The sequence below is a fragment of the Plecotus auritus genome (genome assembly GCF_963455305.1).
Source record: "Plecotus auritus genome assembly, chromosome: 1".
Classification (NCBI taxonomy): Eukaryota; Metazoa; Chordata; class Mammalia; order Chiroptera; family Vespertilionidae; genus Plecotus; species Plecotus auritus.
Genome location: NC_137770.1, coordinates 217000896 through 217021101, shown reverse-complemented (window position 1 = coordinate 217021101; position 20206 = coordinate 217000896). Strand labels below are relative to the sequence as shown.

The following is a 20206-nucleotide window of genomic DNA, read 5'->3' as shown; positions in this document are numbered from 1 at the left end:
AGCTGAATATGACCTCGGTTCAGATAACACTTAAAAATAAATTTGAGCCCAGCTGGTATGGCTCAGTGGTTAAGCATTGACCTATGAACCAGGAGGTCATGGTTCAATTCCCCATCAGGGCACATGCCAGGGTTGCAGCTCTATTCCAAGTAGGGGACCTGCAGGAGGCAGCCAATCAAATGATTCTCCCTCATCATTGATATTTCTATCCCTCTCTCCTTCTCCCTTTCTTTCTCTAAAATCAACAAAAACATATTAAAGCCCGGCTGGCATGGCTCAGTGGTTGAGCAGCGACCTATGAACCAGGAGGTCATAATTCAATTATTGGTCAGGGTACATGCCCTGGTTGTGTGGGCATGCAGGAGGCAGCTGATCAATGCTTCTCTCTCATCATTGATGTTTCTAGTTCTCTCTCCCTTACTCTCTGAAATCAATAATAAAAAGTTAATAAATAAAAACATTAAAAAAACAGAGTCTGCTCTCTAATAAGTTGTATCCACAATACTGATCTGCCAGTATTTCTAACAGACAGTTCAAAGGTGAAATTCAGTACAGACTAGGTTGACTTGTCATCATTCACATTAAGCCAGGTCTGATTTTTTAACTTTCTAAACATCTGGTGCTTTTTATCAGATAGCATTCGGATTCTGCTTTTTGTCACTTACAATGAGAACACTGTTCCATTGTACACATTCCTGAAAATATGATTTATGGACTTACCACTACTTTCCTCTTGGACACTTAAGGTGCCTCTGGTTTTTATGATTATAAATCACTTTGAGATTAACATTTCTGCACATCAGTTTTGTGGTCACTCACCTGTACGTATTTGCCAATAATCTTTATGATCTCCAGGTTAAACTGCTTGACTGGGGCAGCAGAGAGGTCAATGTGACTCAAAAGGCTGTAGATGATCTGCAGCAGTGACTGCTGCATACTGGACAGCCCTTTCTCTAGCAGCTGAAAGTAAAAATTCGGTATTTACATTTATGATATTGAAAAATAGATAGATTTAAGCCAGGAGTTTATAGTTAGAGGACTAGAAATCCAGAGACAAGTAAAAGGTGATGTCTATTATCTTACTCTTAGTGTTTTCTTTTAACTGAACACCATTTACATTACGTAAAGAGAAAAATCATTATACCACCACCACCACCACTAAAAAATAACTACCCCCACGCTCTTCACACCAGCCCCTTATTAGCTATGTGATCTTGGACATGTTTCTTAACTTCTCTGAGCCTCTTGATTTTTAAAAATAAAACAGCGATACCACCTACCTCCTAGTGTTTGCAGGACAGTTAAATATATAGTTTTAAATACATGCTAGTAATGCTTTGATAATTATTCATAACTAGAGGCCCGGTGCACGAAATTCGTGCATGGGGGGGGGCCTGTCCCTCAGCCCAGCCTGCACCCTCTCCAATCTGGGACCCCTTGAGGGATGTCCGACTGGTGTGATCGGGCCTAAACGGGCAGTCAGACATCCCTCTCACAATCCAGGACTGCTGGCTCCCAACTGCTCACCAGCCTGCCTTCCTGATTGCTCCTAACCGCTTCTGCCTGCCAGCCTGATCACCCCCTAACCACTCCCCTGCCAGCCTGATTGATTGATGCCTAACTGCTCCCCTGCCAGCCTGTTTGCCCCTAACTGCCCTCCCCTGCAGGCCTGGTCCCTCCCAACTGCCCTCCCCTGCAGGCCTGGTCCCTCCCAACTGCTCTCCCCTGCAGGACTGGGTCCTCCCCAACTGCCCTTCACTGCAGGCCTGGTCACCCCCAACTTCCCTCCTCTGCCGGCCTGGTCACCCCTAACTGTCCTCCCCTGCAGGCTTGATTGCCCCCAAATGCCCTCCCTTGCAGGCATGGTCCCTCCCAACTGCCCTACCCTGCTGGCCATCTTGTGTCCACATGGGGGCAGGATTTTTGACTACATGGGGGCAGCCATCTTGTGTGTTGGAGTGATGGTCAATCTGCATATTACTCTTTTATTAGATAGGATAGAGGTCTGGTGCACGGGTGGGGACCAGCTGGTTTGTCCTGAAGGGTGTCCTGGGTCAGGGTGGGGTTCCCTTGGGGCATGGGGCGGCCTGGGCAAGGGGCCTGTGGTGGTTTGCAGGCTGGCCATGCCCCCTGGTGATCCAAGCGGAGGACCTAGTATCTGGGATTTATTTATCTTCTATAATTGAAACTTTGTAGCCTTAAGTGGAGGCCAAAGCAGGCCAGAGCTGCAGAAGCTTGGCTTCCTCCATCGCCGGGGGCAACCCTAGCCTCCTACTCTCTCCAGCTCCGTGGCTGCCACCATTTCTGTTTGGATTTATTTATCTTCTATAATTGAAACTTTATAGCCTGGAGTGGAGGCCTGGGCCTACAAGGGCAGGCGGAAAGCTTGGCTTCCTCCATTGCCAGGAAACCCAAGCCTCCCCCCTGCTCTCTGTGGCCGCAGCTATCTTGGTTTGGTTTATTTGCATATTTGCTCCTGATTGGCTGGTGGGCGTGGCTTGTGGGTGTAGTGGGGGTATGGTCAATTTGCATATTACTCTTTTATTAAGATAGCACTAGAGGCCCAGTGCATGGATTCATGCACTGGTGGGGTCCCTCAGCCTGGCCTGCGCCCTCTCACAATCCGGGACCCCTCGGGGGATGTCAGACTGCCAGTTTCGGCCTGATCCCCGCAGGCCCAATCCAGACAGGAGGGAGCCTGATCCTGTGCATTGAGCATCTGTCCCCTGGTGGCCAGTGCACGTCATAGTGACCAGCTGACCAGTCGTTTGGTTGCTTAGGCTTTTATATATATAGATAATGCAGCAAGGATAACTTACACTAGTAAGAACAACATTTGGGGCAAAGCATCCTCTCTACAGAGCGGACAAATGCTGCCGTGTGTGGCACCCACGGGCTGATTGCGCAGGTCCAGACCTTAGAGCCATGACTGGAGCTCAGCGAGAGCTGGTGCTACTTGAGTGGTGAGCTTTATGGTGGCACAAAGTGAAGGTGGTCTAAGGCAGTGGTTGCCAACCTTTCAGACCTCATGGACCACCAGTGGTCTGCGGACCACCCGTTGGTGACTGCTGGTCTAAGGCATTGGTTGGCAAACTGCCGCTCGCGAGCCACATGTGGCTCTTTGGCCCCTTGAGTGTGGCTCTTCCACAAAATACCATGGCCTGGGCGAATCTATTTTGAAGAAGTGGCGTTAGAAGAAATTTAAATTTAAAAAATTGGCTCTCAAAAGAAATTTCAATTGTTGTACTGTTGATATTTGGCTCTGTTGACTAATGAGTTTGCCGACCACTGGTCTAAGGTGCTTAAATTCAAAGCTGATTAAGGAGGTTAGCACTGGTTTTATCCTAACTCTTGTCCTAAAGGGGTAGGTATAGAATACACAGAGAGATTTCGGTGCATTCAGGCTGGGAAGCTGCCAGGCAGATGACCCACAATGTCAGCCCTCTTAAATGTACAGCTGATGGGAGTAAGCCTATCAGAACACTTTAACAATTCACACAGTCCTGAAGCATTTTGTGATAGTCAGGGGCGTAGCTAAGTTAAAGTGTTATGAACAATATTTACAATGTTCAGTGAGTTATGAATAATGTCTTTTATGTTTACACAGCATTTTAGGTTTAATTTAATTTCTAGAAGCCAACTTTTTAAAAAGGAAGGTAGGTGCTAGTTTATCATAAGCTGACAAACATTTTTAGTGACTAGAAACTTCTTCCTTTTGAGGCTCTCTTTGTGGCTTTCTACCCAGTAACTTCCTAGGCATGAAGTTACTCCCTCAACAGATAAATATTTACTTTTTATGCGGTTCTAGGGCTAGTTTTTTTCTTTAAATAATTCTGTTTTTGGCCACCAAGATAATATTATAGATCAGGAAACAAATGTATCATCAAAATAAAAAACACCCTAGCAGAAATGCCTTTGCACACTGTATTATTCTAGTAGGGATTTCACAGTCGAGAACTAATTTTGTAGGAACAAAGATTACCATTCTCAAGGATCAAGACCTCTAAAAAGCCATTTTCCATTTTAAATAAAGTTGAGGTTTACACTATTTTGAGTTCATATCATTTAAGGACAGTGAATGAAGACATAAATACTGAAAATGGGAAAAAAGTTTACAAAAACTTCCTTTATACTTGAAAAAAAAGATTTGTTTTTCTTTAAAAAGTGACGCAATCTATAATCACTCTCAAAACAATTTAAAGATTAGTATCAGTGCTCCTTTTAGAAATACGTCTGCATACAAGTTTTGCCACAGAGCAGTTAAAGAAACCCACTACCAATCTTTGGTAAATTTACCTCCGCAAGGTAAGTCACCAGGTTAAACGTGGTCTCCGAGAAGGAGTCGTGCAGGTACCGACATACCACGTTGATCCAGTTGGCGCAGTCCCTGGAGTACGTGTGTGTGCTGTACAAACTCATCATGTGCGCCAGGTTGACAAGCGTTGGGCATTTTTCTTCTGCACAAACCTAAAAAAATAAAACAATTTCATTCACCAAAAAATAAAGATGCAAGTTTAAGCTTGATTCCATACTAAATATATTTAGTGAAACAAATGTATAAGTTGAAGCTTCAGTGCATTTTATTTCAATACAGTAGGAAAGTTAAACAGAAGAGAAAAAAAGAACGCAACATTAAGAGACTAGCAATAGATGACATGGAAAGATAATATGTCAAATACTCCCGTGGGTGCTAAACAGTATGGCTTTTTCTCAGTTGGATTCTCTGTAAAACCGTCTTTGGTAAAAGTCCATACATGGTTTCATAAACCCTGTATGTCATTTTGCAACTGTTTTGTAAAGAGTTTCGCTTTTTAAAACTATACAAAACAGGCTCAGACTGGGAATTCTCTGGGAGGGTCAGAGATGCCTGCTACAGAAATGCTTTAGTCTCAAGCCACCTGAGGTCCCACTAGAGCAGTAAATTGCAAAAAGCCTCAACGTGCATATTACACTCAAAGGACTTCACTGGACTCTGCAGGATGGACCTCAAACTGCTCTTCAGGAAACTGCCTAAAGCTCTTAAGGTCCTTGGCCAATAGTTTTATTTTTCTTTAATCTTTTATTTTTTTTCTGTTTTTTTTAGACTCAATAATTTACGTTTTCCTATCCTCAAGTTTGCAGATTCTTTCTTATGCATGCTCAAATCTGCCTGTTTTTAAAAAATTTATCTTTATTGTTGAAAATATTACAGATCTACACCCTCTCCCCCAAATCATTATAGGCCACTTCAAAATATACTGACTTCCTGCAGCACCAGGGGAGCTGAATGTTGGGGACCTTACTGACCAAATGCACCTGCTTAGTCTGTCTGCGCCCTAAGTCCTAGGTGGAGATGTTCCTTTTATTCTCCTCTGGGGACACCCCAACAGAGATGAATTCGAAAAGGGACACACTACTCTTATATTTCTATCATAAAAAGGCTAGCCTCCATGAAATTTATTTTAGTTTCTTTTTCCTCACTTATTCTTCCATCTGATTGGTGGTTTGTATACTGTATATCTGCACAAACTGCCTGGAGCACCGAGTAGAGAAAGTAGCGTTACCTTTTAAACTACAGATATTGTAACTTTCAGATGACTCTGACTTTTATTTTGACTAATCATGTGGACGCTGTCACTGGAGAGGCCCGCGATACAGAGGTATGCAAGACTGTGCAGAGACTAATGCAGCACCTAGAAGCTATTTGATAAAGTCATTAAAACCAGCCGACTTCATGCAGGAGTAGCCTTTTCCCATACAACAAGCACCAGGAAGAAAAAAAACAACTGGTTGATATGTCTTATATGTATTTCAAAATACACTAAGTTATCATACTATTTTTTTAAAAAAAATCACATCATTTTACAATTTCACAATTGGTTCTTCTTCAGGAAAAATTTTTATAGTTTAAGGAATCTTTCCTGAACCATAAGACATCCCTATAGAATTCTTACATTCTTAAGTAATATTTTCCCCTAAAGAATGATTTTTAAAAACCTGTACTTAGGACAAAAGGAATATATGCTGTGCATTTTTATAATAGTCCAAATGCTTTAGACTTTGGAATTTTGGAATTACCAGGTTAAAATCGGATCCCAAAAGTCTCGTAACAAATGCTTATAGCGTACTATTTCTGCCATAACGAACAGCTGAAAAGGACAATATCTGTCCTAGTGATGCCTCATTTTAGATTCTGTGCTTTCCAACGGCACAAACAGTAGACCCAGAAGTATCTGCATAATGAGGAAGCACATAATGGCAGAAAATTACTCGACAGTGTGAGAGAATAATTAAGAAATCAATTTGATCCACATCCTGCAGGTTGCTAAAAGCATACAGATGGAACCTCTGTGTGCTGCTCAACAGGAAGAAAACAGACATAAAAAAACCCCAAAATTTATAACTCATGGAAAGCCATATATTTTATTTCTTAAAAAAAAAAAAAAGTATTTGGAATTTCCTGTTCTTTGCTTCAAATTATGACAGAGGAGGCTTGACTCTTGAGGGGCGTCCACACCCTCTCGGCGGGGTAGCGGGCTGGGCTGCTCGCTGACCCCCGGCATGCAGCCAGGAGTTTATTCAGCACATTTCAGCGGAGGCTCTTCAATGCTTCTACCTCCTTTATTAGGGAATGTATGCTTTTTATTTTCTTAAAATCCCAGAGTAAGCCAATATACTCCTCCCTCCCCCAATATTTTTTTTACCCCACATAAAGGAAAAAAACACCCTTGTTTACATTTTTCTGTGTCATTAGAGTATTAAATGAAAATTATTTTAATAAATTATCTATTTCATATAACTTTTAGACTTCATTCATGCAAATATATATATATATATTTTTAGGCAAATAATCACCTTCAAAGCAGATGTTTCCATGAACTATAATAATGGCTCTTCTTTTTAAATACATGATTTTCAAATAATTATGTTAAGGATCTCTTCTTATTTAGAAATTTAATTTAAAAATGGAATCAACAGTATTATTTCCTTAAGTTTTTTCTTGTCACTTATTAAATATCCTCTATCAGGATAATGAAAAGAGGCTCTCTCTTATTACTGCTAACGCGGTTAGCTGGGCCGGCAGGACTCGTCACTGCACTGGCACCCAGAGATAAATTGGCACTTCCAGGGTTGGCATGTGGGCCACCCAGAGGCGGGTATTTTATTCGGCTTTCTGCGTGCCTGCTCTTCCCATTTCCTGCTGTGCTACTTGTTAACGGAATCTCAGACTTTTTTTTTTTTAATTGCTTATATAAAAAGTTCTTCCAGAGGATGTTACTTGCTTGGTTCCCTTCTGATGCCAACTTCTCTGATTTCCCCCCCAGTGGTAGTTATCTTACTGACACTGCTATTCACTCACCACCCCACAGTTCACCTAATTCCCGTTGTATGTAATTACTTGAAAATTTATATAATGACTTCTTACAACTGTTTTTATTTTTAGTCTGAAAAACTTTATTTCTAAGACTGAATGTGACCCCCCCCCAAAATAATTATTATTAAGTGTAATTAGAAGGCAAAATATCCAAGAGTTCTTTATTGTTCTTAAGAGAAGAAAATTGTTAAAAATATAAAATTTAATCACATTCTTTTAAAATTAAGAATTATAACACTTATAAAAAATGCTAACAGATGATTTAAAAAGTTAACATTTCTATTTCAGAACTGTCCGATGGAAGGGGAGGAGCCAGATAAGGAAGAAAAGAAACGAAGGGGACAGAGAGAAGAAGAAAAGACTATTAAAAGGAGAAAGGCAAATGTAAAGAGAGAACTTTCAGAACCCCAAAGTGCGTTCTGCCTTATTCCACCTCAGGGCCTTTGCACATGCAACTTCTTCTCCTTAGAAAACTTCCACCCTTAGCCCTGTTCTTTGTTTCTGACCCAGGAACCTTACTCCAGTTATTCCCATTCAGTCTTCCATGTCAGCTGACTTCCTAGTGGAAGATTTTGTTTTGTGCCTCTACAGTACTTTGCCCTCTCACTGTATTTACGACTCTACGGTGATTGTCTACTTCCTTGATTTCATCCTCTCTCTAAGGCCCGCAGGGTAAGTACTCCATGTACTTTGTCACTGTATTTCCAGCACCTCACCCAGTGCTCAGTAAATATGCTAGTGAATACATGAATCAATTAGCAACTGCCAGAAAGGTAGAGGATAAAGTAGGAAAACGAAGCAGAAAAAGACAGATTTAGAGGAGTGTTACTCTGATGAATTTTATTCACTGTCATTTCAGCAGTTGTAACTTGAGTCATTACTATACAACACCTTTAGATGCATAAAAAGAATACAAATTTAGATGTGAAGTTCAGAAAGAAGGGACAGTAAAAAGATCTCCCTTGAAGATAAACTCCAGAAACGTTTCCCTCTCGTGTTACCTTTCAGCATAGCATTTGCTTACCTTTGCTATTCGGCTGGCTGTTTCTTTGCAAAACTGAGTTGGGCTGTCAAAATGCTGGATTAAGTGAGGCAATAAGCAAAGGATGTTAAGAGGAAAGCCTATATAAAAAAAAAAAGAAAGAAAGCAAATAATAACCCATGTTATTAACATAACTTCAAAAGTTAAAGGTATTTTTTTAATGGTTCACTGAAACCATTTACTTTTTATTTCCTGGGATACTGGATCTTCTAAATATTTTTAGCGTTTACCAAAGAATTTAAACTATTTCACATATTTAAAAAACTGTAACTGTAGAAAATCAGAAATCAGTAGATTTCCAAGCAAATAGTAGTTTACATTTCACTACAGTAAAAAGCAAAGCGTAGGAGCGATCCTCTTAGCATTACCTGACAACTGGGAAGGGTCCACCAGCGAGTGTTTGGAGACAGCAATGAGTTTACTGAGGAGGTGCACGGTCATTTCTTGTGTAGACACTGAGGTAAAGCCTTTAAGGAAGAGCTGCTGAAGGCCTGGAAAATTATTCCATTTCAATTTGCTTTGCATGCTTTCGATCTTCTCTCGACTCTCTGATTTATCCAGAGGCAAATGGATGAGCAGTTTGTTGAGAAGCCTGAGAGCCAGGAGGTATTCATATTCATAATCGGATTCTAACAAGGATGCTCCTATCCAAAAAATGGTGGCCATCAAGTTGGCAGGCTCAGTAGTGGACTGCACGTCATACAAGCCCCTCTCCCGCAGAGAGGACAGGCTTCTAGTCCTGGCTAAACTATTGCCATGGTTTATCCGTCCATCCATTATATCCAGTGTGTTGCTTCGCCGCCGGTCACCTCTTCGGTCACCAATTAAACTTAATCTCAAAGAGTTACTTCTTGCATTACTGTTACATCCCAAGTAACCGCCGCTATTAATGGGACTTGTGCTTAGATTTAGTTGTCCAGTGCTTTTCCTGTTAGCTGCATACTTGTTTCCCATTATAGGATCATGATATGAGGTTCTTTAAAAGAGAAAAGACAAACGCATGCACCGTCATTTTTTTTGCTACATTAATTTTATGCTTGAAAACACTGAAAAAATGGTAACTGTTACCAGGGAAAAATCATTTTAAGTATATCTGACTTTGCTTAATCAAATTTGAGATCTTCCCTCCACATTAAAACAAAATGTACAACAGTATCTTTTCTACTGTGGCCCACTGTTTCCTTTGAGTTGGATAAGGTCTGACATGAAGTGAAAATTCTGCTGCAGTAATCATGGATATAGATCTGCTCTGGGACTTAGTGAATGTTATGTCCAAAGCAGACCTCGTGTGTCTTATTCCCAGACTTGATGGTCCCAGTGGCTCCATTTCTGTCAATGCACACTCCTTCCAAAAGAACCAACTCAAAAAGTTAAGTCTTTGATTTCTCCTCCCTCATATCCAATTATCACTGACTGAAGAATAATTACAGAATGCTTTCTACCTGCGCCAGCAGTACGCAAAATGTGAAGAATATCTGATAAAATCTACTGGGGAAGAGTGATGTAAAAAATGGATCCATTTATAGCCTGTTAATTGCTGTTATTAAAATATAAAGAAAACACTGTAAGAACCCAAAGGATGGAATAATTAGCACTTCCGGGGTGGGGTGGGGTGGGGTGGGGGGGGGGGAGGTGGATGTCAGAAAAGCTTAGCCAAGAGGTGATATGTGAGGTGGGACTTGAAGGATACTTCAGTTCAGTCAAGAGAAAGGGGGAGGGAGGCAGCTCCAGGGAGAAGGAAAGTGTGAGTCTGAGGGGCCTGGCCTGCTGGGGGAACCACAGGATGCCAAGTGCCACGGGAATGGAGCTTGTCAGTGAAGCACATCTCTGACCAAGAGCAACACAGTGCCACGCATGGCTATGACTTCCCACACATCCTCACGGTCTGAGGCTCATTTCGCACTGCTAGGCCATCCGAATTCTTCAGTACCATTCTCACTGCCAGTATTAGAATAAGACAGGGCCATAGCTATCCATATTTTGCCACTGAAGTTCTATATACAAATCTACCAGTTGCCTGGTTTAAATTCTTACTGAGAAAGGGCAGAAAGAAGATCATAATGCTTCATGGTTTCAGCCAAAGTATCAATCGCAGATTCCAACGTGAGAAGAAGCTCAATCACAAATCCCTAGAAAAAAGGGCAGACTCTAATTAATTATGCTCTGGAAAACAGAAATTGCATTGGACTTCCCAAGGAGATTTAAAAATAGAACAAACTCCACATTAACAGTATAAATTGATTAAACTCTTAAGCAACATGATCTTGCTGATTGATGAAAACTCATCAAATTAATGGCATAAAATGATTATAATGGCACCACAAATTGCTTACGCTAGAGATCTAGGAGCCATCCTTGCTTCTTTCTCTCACATTTAAACTGAATCTATCATCAAGTCTTGAAAATACTACTTTTAATATATCTTAAATATGACCCTTTTCCTCTATCTCCACAAGTTCCCTTAATCGAAGCTATCACCACACTTCAGCAGTGGTCTCATATAGTAGCCTCTTACCGGACTCTCCTCGCTTTCACTCTTGCTCCACTAGGACTCTACCTAGCCCCCAGAGAAAGTCTTTGAAAAGCTAATCATATCCATCACCCTCCTCTCAAACCTTTGAGTGGCTTCCCATCAATTCAGAGTAAAACCCTACCTCTCACCAGGGTATACTAGGCCTCACATGATCTAGACCTGCCTACCCCATCAATCTCCTGCCTTTAGATAGCCCCATCCAACACACTCTAGGGCAGCTGTGGTCTGCAGACCCCTGGTGGTCTGTGAGGTCCAAAAGGTTGGCGGCCGCTGCTATAGAGACATTGGTTTGCTTGACCGTCTTCAAAAACAGCCTATTGCTTCTGCCTCAGGGCCTCTGCACTCGTCTATTTCCCTCGCCAGAAAGGTTCTTCCACAGATTATCATAGGATTCACTTCTGAAGTATGGGTTCAAAAATCACTTTCTTAGATGATCACATAAAAAATTACTCCCTCTTGCCCTGGCTGGGTGACTCAGTGGTTACAGTGCTGGCCCATGGACCGAAGGGTCTCGGGTTTGATTCCCAGTCAGGACATGTATGGAAGGCAACCTATTGATATTTCTCTCTCTTACATTGATGTTTCTCTTTCTCCTTTTCTCTCTCTCTAGAATCAATGAAGGAAAACAAACATATCCTCAGGTAAGGATTAAAAAAAAAATTACTCCCTCCTTCCCATCACTCTTTAACCCTTTACCTTATTATTATCATAGCATTGCTAAGTAAAATTATGTTGTATATTATTGGTGGATTAAAGGCTTATTTCCCCAATAGAATGTGAGCTCCAGAATGCCAGGACCTATGTCTTACTCACTGCCGTATCCCCAGTGTCCTGAAAGGTGTAATAGAGACTTAAGTTCTCTACTGCAATATTTCACTCAATGTATCTTAAAAAATGAAATTCAACATTCCATTTCAAATTTAACTTCTTATCTTTTTTTTACCTTCTTATCTCTAATGTCCAGGCATTTGTGTGTGTAAAGGTAAAGCTTTCTCCGGTAGGCACTAAAGTTATTAAAGATTAATCACAAACCTTGGTTAACATCCAACTTGAATAATTCTGTATGACCATGATCTTGCCCTACCTGCAGCGACCTGTATTTGGCACTAAGTCCTTGACGGCTAGTAGATGGTCAATGACTGCTGCACGAATTTAATGAAATACCTGTGCCTCTTCTCCTGGATCCCCCACCGTTTCTACAAGTCTGGAGAGAACGTCAGAAAGTGTAGCTGCAGAAAGAGGCTGCTTTAGGGCCCTGAAAATCTGAAAGGATCTCCCAGCGTAGTGTCGGGAAGAACAGGAAAGTGCTGTCTGCAGAGCGACTTCACTAAGATGATGTTCCAAATGAACTGCTTCTGTAAAAAGAAAGGAGGCAAGTTGGTGGCTCTTGTTTTTCAGAATCGAATGCAGGGCTACAGCCAGAGGCTCACCGATTACAACCCAGTGCCGGCACCGTATGTGGCAAGCCGGACAGCGCCCTCACGCTATGAACCAGTGCCTTTTCTCTCCTTCAACCCCATCTGCATGTAGGTGGCTCCTCTTTCTGATCTTCAGGGACATAACCCTTGAGAACAGGGTTTCTCACCTCAGCACTACTGACATGTTAGCCAGGTAAGTGTGTGCTGTGCCGTATCCATCGTGCAGCAGCCTCCCTGGCCTCCATCCAACTACACGCCAGGACTAACCACCTGCCCCTATCCCACATTGTGACAAAAATGTCTGCAGACATTGCCAGATGTCCTGAGGGACAACAGCACCTCTAGGTGAGAACCACTGCTTCAGACACATACTTTAAAAAAAGTAATCTTTATTGTTGAAAATATTACAGATGTTTCCCCTTTTTTCTCCATGGACACCCTCCACCCCGCTCCTGCCTCCCCAAGGCCTGCACCACACACTTTTACTATAACTTTCAGAATGTCTTACATTTTTAGATCATAGAAGCCAATACCCGTATAAAAATTTTTTTGTCACCCCTACATATGTTCTTTAATGTAATTTTTTCTATTACATAATTTCAATATATAAAAGCCTAAGTGACCTTTACGACTGGATGACCAGCTAGTAGCTATGACGTGCACTGATCACCAGTGGGCAAATGCTCAATGCAGGAGCTGCCCCTGGTGGTCAGTGTGCTCCCGCAGTCCCTCCCCCGAGCTGGCTGGCCCCATCGGGACTGGGTGAGACGGCTCCGACCTTGGCCAGGCTGAGGAACCCCACCCGTGCACGAATTTGTGCACCGGGCCTCTAGTTGTATTATAATTTTATGATGCCATCATACACGAAACTAAGCACCCCAGAATGCCCCAAGTACCTTTATTTTTAAGGAGTAACTGAACTTATCTCCAAAGAAAAACAAATCTGTTATCCCTAATAAGTAAAAAAAGAAAACCTGCCTAAAACTTTGTATTTTAAGCATACTGATATGTCCACTTTTTGCTAAACATTATCAGAAGTTTTGAGATCACATTAAAATATCTCATGGAAGGGAAATATTATCTCAAACACTGAAAGATACCTGCGCTGGACTGCTTGAAAACAGAAACCACGTGTTTCAGGAACGCGGCCAGCTGCTCAGCACTCTTTATGCTGGGGTTCTTGGCAGAAACGTCCTCATGGTTCCAAAGGGGCCCCCTTTTTCTGAAAACAGAGGACAGATGTAATTCCCTTGGTTTTTAACTCACATTAACAGTTTTACTCAGACTGGCCTAACATACACCTTTGCCATTAGAAAGGTCATACTTGAGTATATCCAATAGCATGTCACGGTCACACGCCTCCTATTACTGTTTATGTACATGGATAAGCAATGAGCTGTGCAGGTAGGGGAAGAGCCAGGTCAGGCAGCACTGCAGTCTTCCATCGTTACAGTCAAATTCTCTCACGGGTAGCAGGAAAAGATGACTAGTTTTGCCAAGCGATAAGAGTACTGGTCACTGCGTCTGTGTTACAGGCCAATACACTATGTTTGCAGAGGCTAGACTGCACTTAGATTGTAATGCAAGACAATCATTAACTAGTGAAAGCCACAGGGAACGTTTAGGACGGAATAATGCCCTGTTGATTCTTCCTTTAAAATGTTTCTGTATTCTCTAGGCCACCGACTTGATTAACAAGGGTTACGCCCAAAGTGCCCTGAAAACCTTTTCTGTGGCCACGCTGCCTTCAGTCCCTGCCATCCCACACATTGCTGAGAGGCTGACTGCCTCCCACCCTTCCCATTCAGCTCAAAGATGTTCAATAATGGCTTCTTCCTTGGAAGATGAAAGATCTGTAACCTATGGCGAGGCTTCATGGCCCTCCAGGTTGCATTCTCCTGAGCTTTCTTGTCTAGACACTCCCTTTCCTCAGCGTGACAGCTGGGCTGGATTACAGCCTGTTGCCTCATGCCCCTGCGATGTTGCTCCTGCTGTGGGACACCAGCCCGTTGCTCCCCTTCTCAGTTTCTTCTTTGCTTACAGTGCCTTGCAAAGAGTGCACCGCAAATAAATACTTGATGGTTGACTGGCGGAGTAGCTAATGCAAGTGGCATATGTAATACTTAGATGACACAGTATTCTCTTGGGGCACTTGGTCTCCGGGCACAATTAAGGCCCTCCTTGGGTACAACAGTGTGAACGAAAAAGAAGAATGCCTTGGCGCACCATAATCTTATTAACGTTGGACAATACAGACCGGTATATTTCCAAGCAATGGCACTCAGAAAACAATAGGGCTCTCTGTCACTGACAAATGAAGGAACAACTTCGCACACGCGTGCTGCCGGGTGGTAAGAGGTGTCACTGTTACCTTGAGGTAATGAATTCCATGAGGGTCTTGACTTTTCCGTCCTGCTCTACTGAGATGTCAACCTCGTTGAGGACAGTGGTGTGCAGATGGGAAATGGCTGAGCTGTTATTTCCTAAGCTGATACTAGAAGAGGTAGAACTGGAGCTAAGCCCTGAGTCAGTCATAGGGGAGGGCTGGTAATCAGGTATAAAATCACTAACACCTGCTGGAAGAGAAAGGCGGGCATGAATACCAAGCATAAGAAAACCTCACACAGTATCTACTGAACAGAACTATCATTCCTTACAGACTATCTCGCATGCGTGAGAGGCTCCGCGCTCCTTCTGTTGGAGTTTTTGGGCAAGCATTATTGCATAGCCTCTTACTAACTTAACCATTTGTATTTACTGTGCAGCCCTCTGCTGCCATCTGCTGCCAAAGGGTGAAAGTGGCATTTCCCCAATATTTCAGTGTATTTCCTCAACATTTATTACTGGTAAGTCAGTCACATTTCTCTGATGTGAACTGATTTTTAATTTGTTATGGAAAGTACTCTATACTTTCTGATTCATTTTACTTAAAGGAAGACAATTTTAAAGTCTATTTGTAATATTTATATTATGTCAATTATTAAGTAATATTAAAGGATATTACTAAGGACCATCTTTAGAAAATGGCAAAAGGAGCCTTAAGAACAAACACCTTTTAAATAAAGATGCTTTAACATAAAAAGGCAGTAAACTTCATTCTATGCATCTTTTAATCATAGTTTTAAAAGGTGAATAAACTTCCTAATAATTGTTGTTTTACTAGGTATAGGGTTATATAACACAGTTTTAACTTACAAAGTAATTTTATTTCAGTTTTTAAAACAATTATTTTCTAGATCATCTATTAACCTAAGGACACTGATACTGATAAGTGGAATAAATAAGTTATGGCTATTAGGAAAGAAGTATAACTTTCAAAGTAAAAAAATAATTCACATCAACAGTGAAATAAATTTTATATTAGATCTTCATTAATTTGAACCTCATTACTTTAAAATGTGTGATTTGAAACTTAATATACTTCAAAATGTGTAACATTGTATTTTTTAATTAATTAATTACTTTATCATTAGTTATGGACATAAAGTTTTATAAAGATATCTGACCAGGTGATACAATAAAAAAATGTATAACATTTTAAATGCAGTAAATATAATCAAGTGAATAAAAAAATTTTAATGTCTTCCTTTGTCAATATTTCAGATCTTGACATTAGGAGGGATCTAATAAAGTTCAACATATTTTTGATGACCAGTGCTTAGTAAACTAAGCACTCTTTCATTGTATCTTCAACTTATATGCTCAGAACTTAAAAGTTCTATGACAGCCCGACCAGTGTGGCTCATTGGTATGAATCAGGAGGCCACGGATCAATTACCAGTAGGGGGTGTGCAAGAGGCAGCCTGTCAATGATCCTCTCCCATCACTGATATTTCTCTCCCTCTCCCATCCTCTCTGAAATCAATAACAACACATTTAAAAAAATTTTTCTATGACAAAGATACTTAAAAGCAATGCAGACTCAAATATTCCAAACTAATTCCTTCTTTTACTGGTCAATACAAAATGACAATGGTACTTAAAATAATAAAACTACATTTTAAAAAATGTACTCCAGTATTTGAACTATATTTACTTGTTTTTCTCTATTGCACAATTTCAAATTAATGAAGTACGATTCCATTTTCAAATTATACATTTAAAGCAAATACCTGTGAAAGTATAATCTAAGTGTGCAATCTGTTTGACTGTAAGCACCCTGGGTTCATTAAACTCCTTGTTCCTGAGAAGGACAGAAGCAACAGTTCGGATGTTACTGTTGGGTCCCATTACTATTAATAAGTGCAGAAGCAGACGCTTACAATGTTCATACACCTCAGGGTGGCAGTGGTCAAACCCTGAAAGGAACAGAAAATAATCATCAGTAAAGAGAAATAATGAGCATTCTTGCTACCAAATTAATATTTTAAAGAAATGCAGAAATTATATTAAATATTTTGTGGGCCCAGTCAGCATTCTCAGTGGCTGAGCGTCGACCTACGAACCAGGAGGTCATGGTTTGATTCCCAGTCAGGGCACATGCCTGGGTTGTGGGCTCCATCCCCAGTGTGGGGTGTGCAGGAGGCAGCCGATCAATGATTCTCTCTCATCATTGATGTTTCTATCTCTCTCTCCCTCTCCCTTCTTCTTTGAAATCAATAAAAATATTAAAAAAATATTTTGTGGAAGATGGTATACTACATAAAGTTTTTTATTGGTCTAGAGTTTGTGCACAATAGCCTACTGCCCTGTTGAAATGGGGAGAATCCAGGTAGGTTTTCAATGAGTTTTATGTGTAAAATGTAGTGATCTTAGAAATTAATTACTCTGTTACATAACACTAGATGTAAATTTATTTTAAAAAGGCAAATATCTTCTTTGCCTGGCACACAACAGAAAATCATTAGATGCCTGATTACCAAAGGAATGCAGTAATACATTTATGCATGTGCACATCTGGAAATCTTGGAAGACGGCTACCTTGACACCCATTTACAAGCATGAAAGGCACGTCGATGTCATGGAGCCCCATGTTCGCTGCACAAGGCGCAGTTTCACCTGCAATAATGAGACTAGGCTGTCCACAAGCCAAGTCTTTTGGGAAACACTTAGAACCCATTCTAATTTTCCATTTATTCTGAAAGTTTCCAACCCCAGAGGTAAAGTACTTTTCCTTTTGCCACAGCTACAGAATTATTCCTGCGAGGGGGCCTGTGTGTGTGCGTGTGCGTGCGTGCGTGCGTGCGTGCGTGCGTGTGTGTGTGTGTCTGTGTGCAGTGGGAGGGGCCACAGGTGAGGAAAGGGGACAGACTTGTCTGTGGTTAAAAGAGAGGCTAAGAAGAACCCCACCAGACCATGAGAATCACAGGGAAAAGTGTCATGGAAATGGCACAGGAAAAAATAGAAGGAAACACGTTGAAACTTCGTTAAGTCATACCGCCTTTCAGTTATCACACAAACATAAAACAAAGGAATTAGGATCAAATATTTATTACCTATAAAAATTGCATGAAGAAGAAGATGGAGGTAGCTTCCCCATTCAACCTTCACACTATGATCAATGATCAGATCAGTCAAAAGGATCACTGCTATGTTACACCTATGACAAATAAGAGTATTATTAAGGTTTCACTAGAGTAAACCTAGAGAAAATTGTATGCAAATCACTTGAAGACTTTAACATTGTATTTTGTGGGGGAAAAAACAACAACAAAAAAAAACAACTTCTCAAGAAAAAGAGAGGAAAAGGAATTCAGCCGAAGAAACTGTTAAGTGACAATTTTAGGAGAAAACAAAAAACCCATCTGCTACGGGCTCCTTCAAGTCAAGGGCCATATTTTCTTCGTCTGCAACCCTGAGACCTGGCACACTGCTTGCCACATAGTAGGTGTTCAATGCGTGTTTGGTGCATCAATAAGTTTTCAAAGAATGTAGTAACTGTTCTCCTGTGATTCTGTTAGGTAAAGTTCAGTTTAACTCAACTCTAAGTAACAGTGCCTACCACCATAAAAATCGTACTTTTCCGATGTAGTAACTGGGTCCCAGAAAGGTCAAGTAACTATGCCAGACACCCAGAAAAAGCAGCAGCACACTTAGGTTTAATAATACTAATTGCATACAGTCAGAATGATGAGTTTTTAGATTTCGTAAAACCTAGACACACTGAGCTCATTTGTTGCGGTATCTAAAGGAAGAAGGTTGCTTGTATCCTGTGCTGTCCGATGGCATCGAGAAAGCTGACAGTGTGAAGCAGAATTTGGCTCGTATGAAATAGGAATGACGCTGTAGTCCACCTGTGAAGAGGTAATCCAGGTGATGACGTTTCAGGCAAGTAATCCACCAGTGGTGACCAGCAGCCTCCAGCTGGTGGGAAGGGCAGTGGCTCTCCTTGATTATGCTCCATCACTTTCAGTCGCCAATTAGAATAAAGTGGCATTGAGTCACCTATCAAAATAAAATGATCTCATTTTCTACACCATCTATTTTTTGCCAATATAAGCAAACTCTAGTAAGACACCAACTACTTATAGCATTGGAAAGTGATCAGAACAATTTCCCACTCTTTTGACATTTGCTTGCTAGGAAAGACCTGGGGTATAGGTATTCTCAAATTAAGCAAGTCAGAGAGAGAAAGAGATACCAATTGAGGTTGCGGCCTTTATGTCAAAGCGAAACTACAGTAGCAGTTTCTTATGGCTCCATAATTGATGTCCAAGCCATGTAACCACATTACAGGTGAAGCTGCCTGGTAACAGGGCCTTCTGGTAAGTTGCTCAATTCTAAATTTCCTGAGAGAGGGCCAACAAAAACCCGTCGGAAGAGGAAGTCCGCTCTGCACCAGGGGGCTGCAGGGTGTGGTAGAAAGTGCCATCGGGAAATGTGAGTTCTGTGTGACGTGGGTAAGTCACTTAACCTCTCTGGACCTCAGTTCCATCCTGTGCAAAATGAGGAGATTGGACCCGGCCATCTTCAGGGCCCCTTCCCAGTCTGAAGGCTTGTGCTTCTATGCTACCCTACCTTGGTGTCACGGTGAACTTGGGTAGACTGTTCACTTTGCAATTGCAAGGGAGAACGCGAATAAAACAGGATTCCAGGGAGAAAGAGCACCTGATTAAAAAAGCAGCCTGTTGCCAGTGTCTGCTCCATGATGCTCTTTGAAAACTATTTTTTTAAGTTCCTTGATTTATCTACAGGGAACCTGGGCTTTTAAAACAAATATTTCTCACTTATACTGTCTCTTAAAATCAAGACATTTCAGATTATGTTGGAACACCACTAGTGGCTGTTAAATACTCAACTTAAAAAACAAGTTACTGGAAAAAGAGATTAGCATGAATATAATTAATAATACACCTCACCATTGTAATTATAAAAAAAAGAACATTTTGAATGTATTACTTTTTTCTTCTTCATAAGATCCTCCAGAGCTGCTACTGTATCGAGATTCTAGTCTGTGATGTTGACGATTTAAGTGACTGTTTAGTCCGCTGTAGATGTCTAGGTGCACATAGCTGGGGGAATGATCATTGCAGTTAGTCACGGCTCACAGAAAAACAGTATTTGTACTCTACGTTACACTCTCTATGCTTAAAAGAGAACACAGCACACAAAATATGAATGAAAGTTTACCATGATAACATATTAATTTTCACCTCACAAGCCAAAAGCTTAAACTTTTAAGTCAATTATTTCTACCTCAAGATTTTTCTTAAATTGTTGTGCTAATATTATGTTCTGGTGAAACCTGTTTTATAGGAAACAGGCAGAGTAAACATCCACTGAGAAAAGTTTAAAAATGTAAACAACACGAACAGTCACTGACCACACCCCACCAGTTCATCCCTGAGAGAACAGAAAAGGGTCTAGCACATCAGCATCTTTAATGTTGAAACAGTCCATGTGGAAAGCTTCCAAAATGG

The 20206-nt window shown here is 41.1% G+C and overlaps 1 protein-coding gene across 5 annotated transcripts in view; it reads right to left on the bottom strand.

Moving 5' to 3' along the window:
• The window catches only part of FRYL (FRY like transcription coactivator), a 262703-nt gene that overhangs the window by 39328 nt on the left and 203169 nt on the right, over window positions 1-20206 (bottom strand). For all 5 annotated transcript variants that reach the window (XM_080646343.1, XM_080646344.1, XM_080646340.1 and 2 more), the window contains 12 exons: window positions 19686-19798; window positions 18581-18731; window positions 17783-17886; window positions 16460-16645; window positions 14719-14923; window positions 13448-13569; window positions 12094-12284; window positions 10431-10525; window positions 8765-9372; window positions 8379-8476; window positions 4297-4467; window positions 820-960 (listed from right to left, as the gene is read on the bottom strand). In XM_080646343.1, coding sequence (XP_080502469.1) covers window positions 820-960; window positions 4297-4467; window positions 8379-8476; window positions 8765-9372; window positions 10431-10525; window positions 12094-12284; window positions 13448-13569; window positions 14719-14923; window positions 16460-16645; window positions 17783-17886; window positions 18581-18731; window positions 19686-19798 — 2185 coding nt within the window. The remainder of the gene's footprint in view (window positions 1-819; window positions 961-4296; window positions 4468-8378; window positions 8477-8764; window positions 9373-10430; window positions 10526-12093; window positions 12285-13447; window positions 13570-14718; window positions 14924-16459; window positions 16646-17782; window positions 17887-18580; window positions 18732-19685; window positions 19799-20206) is intronic.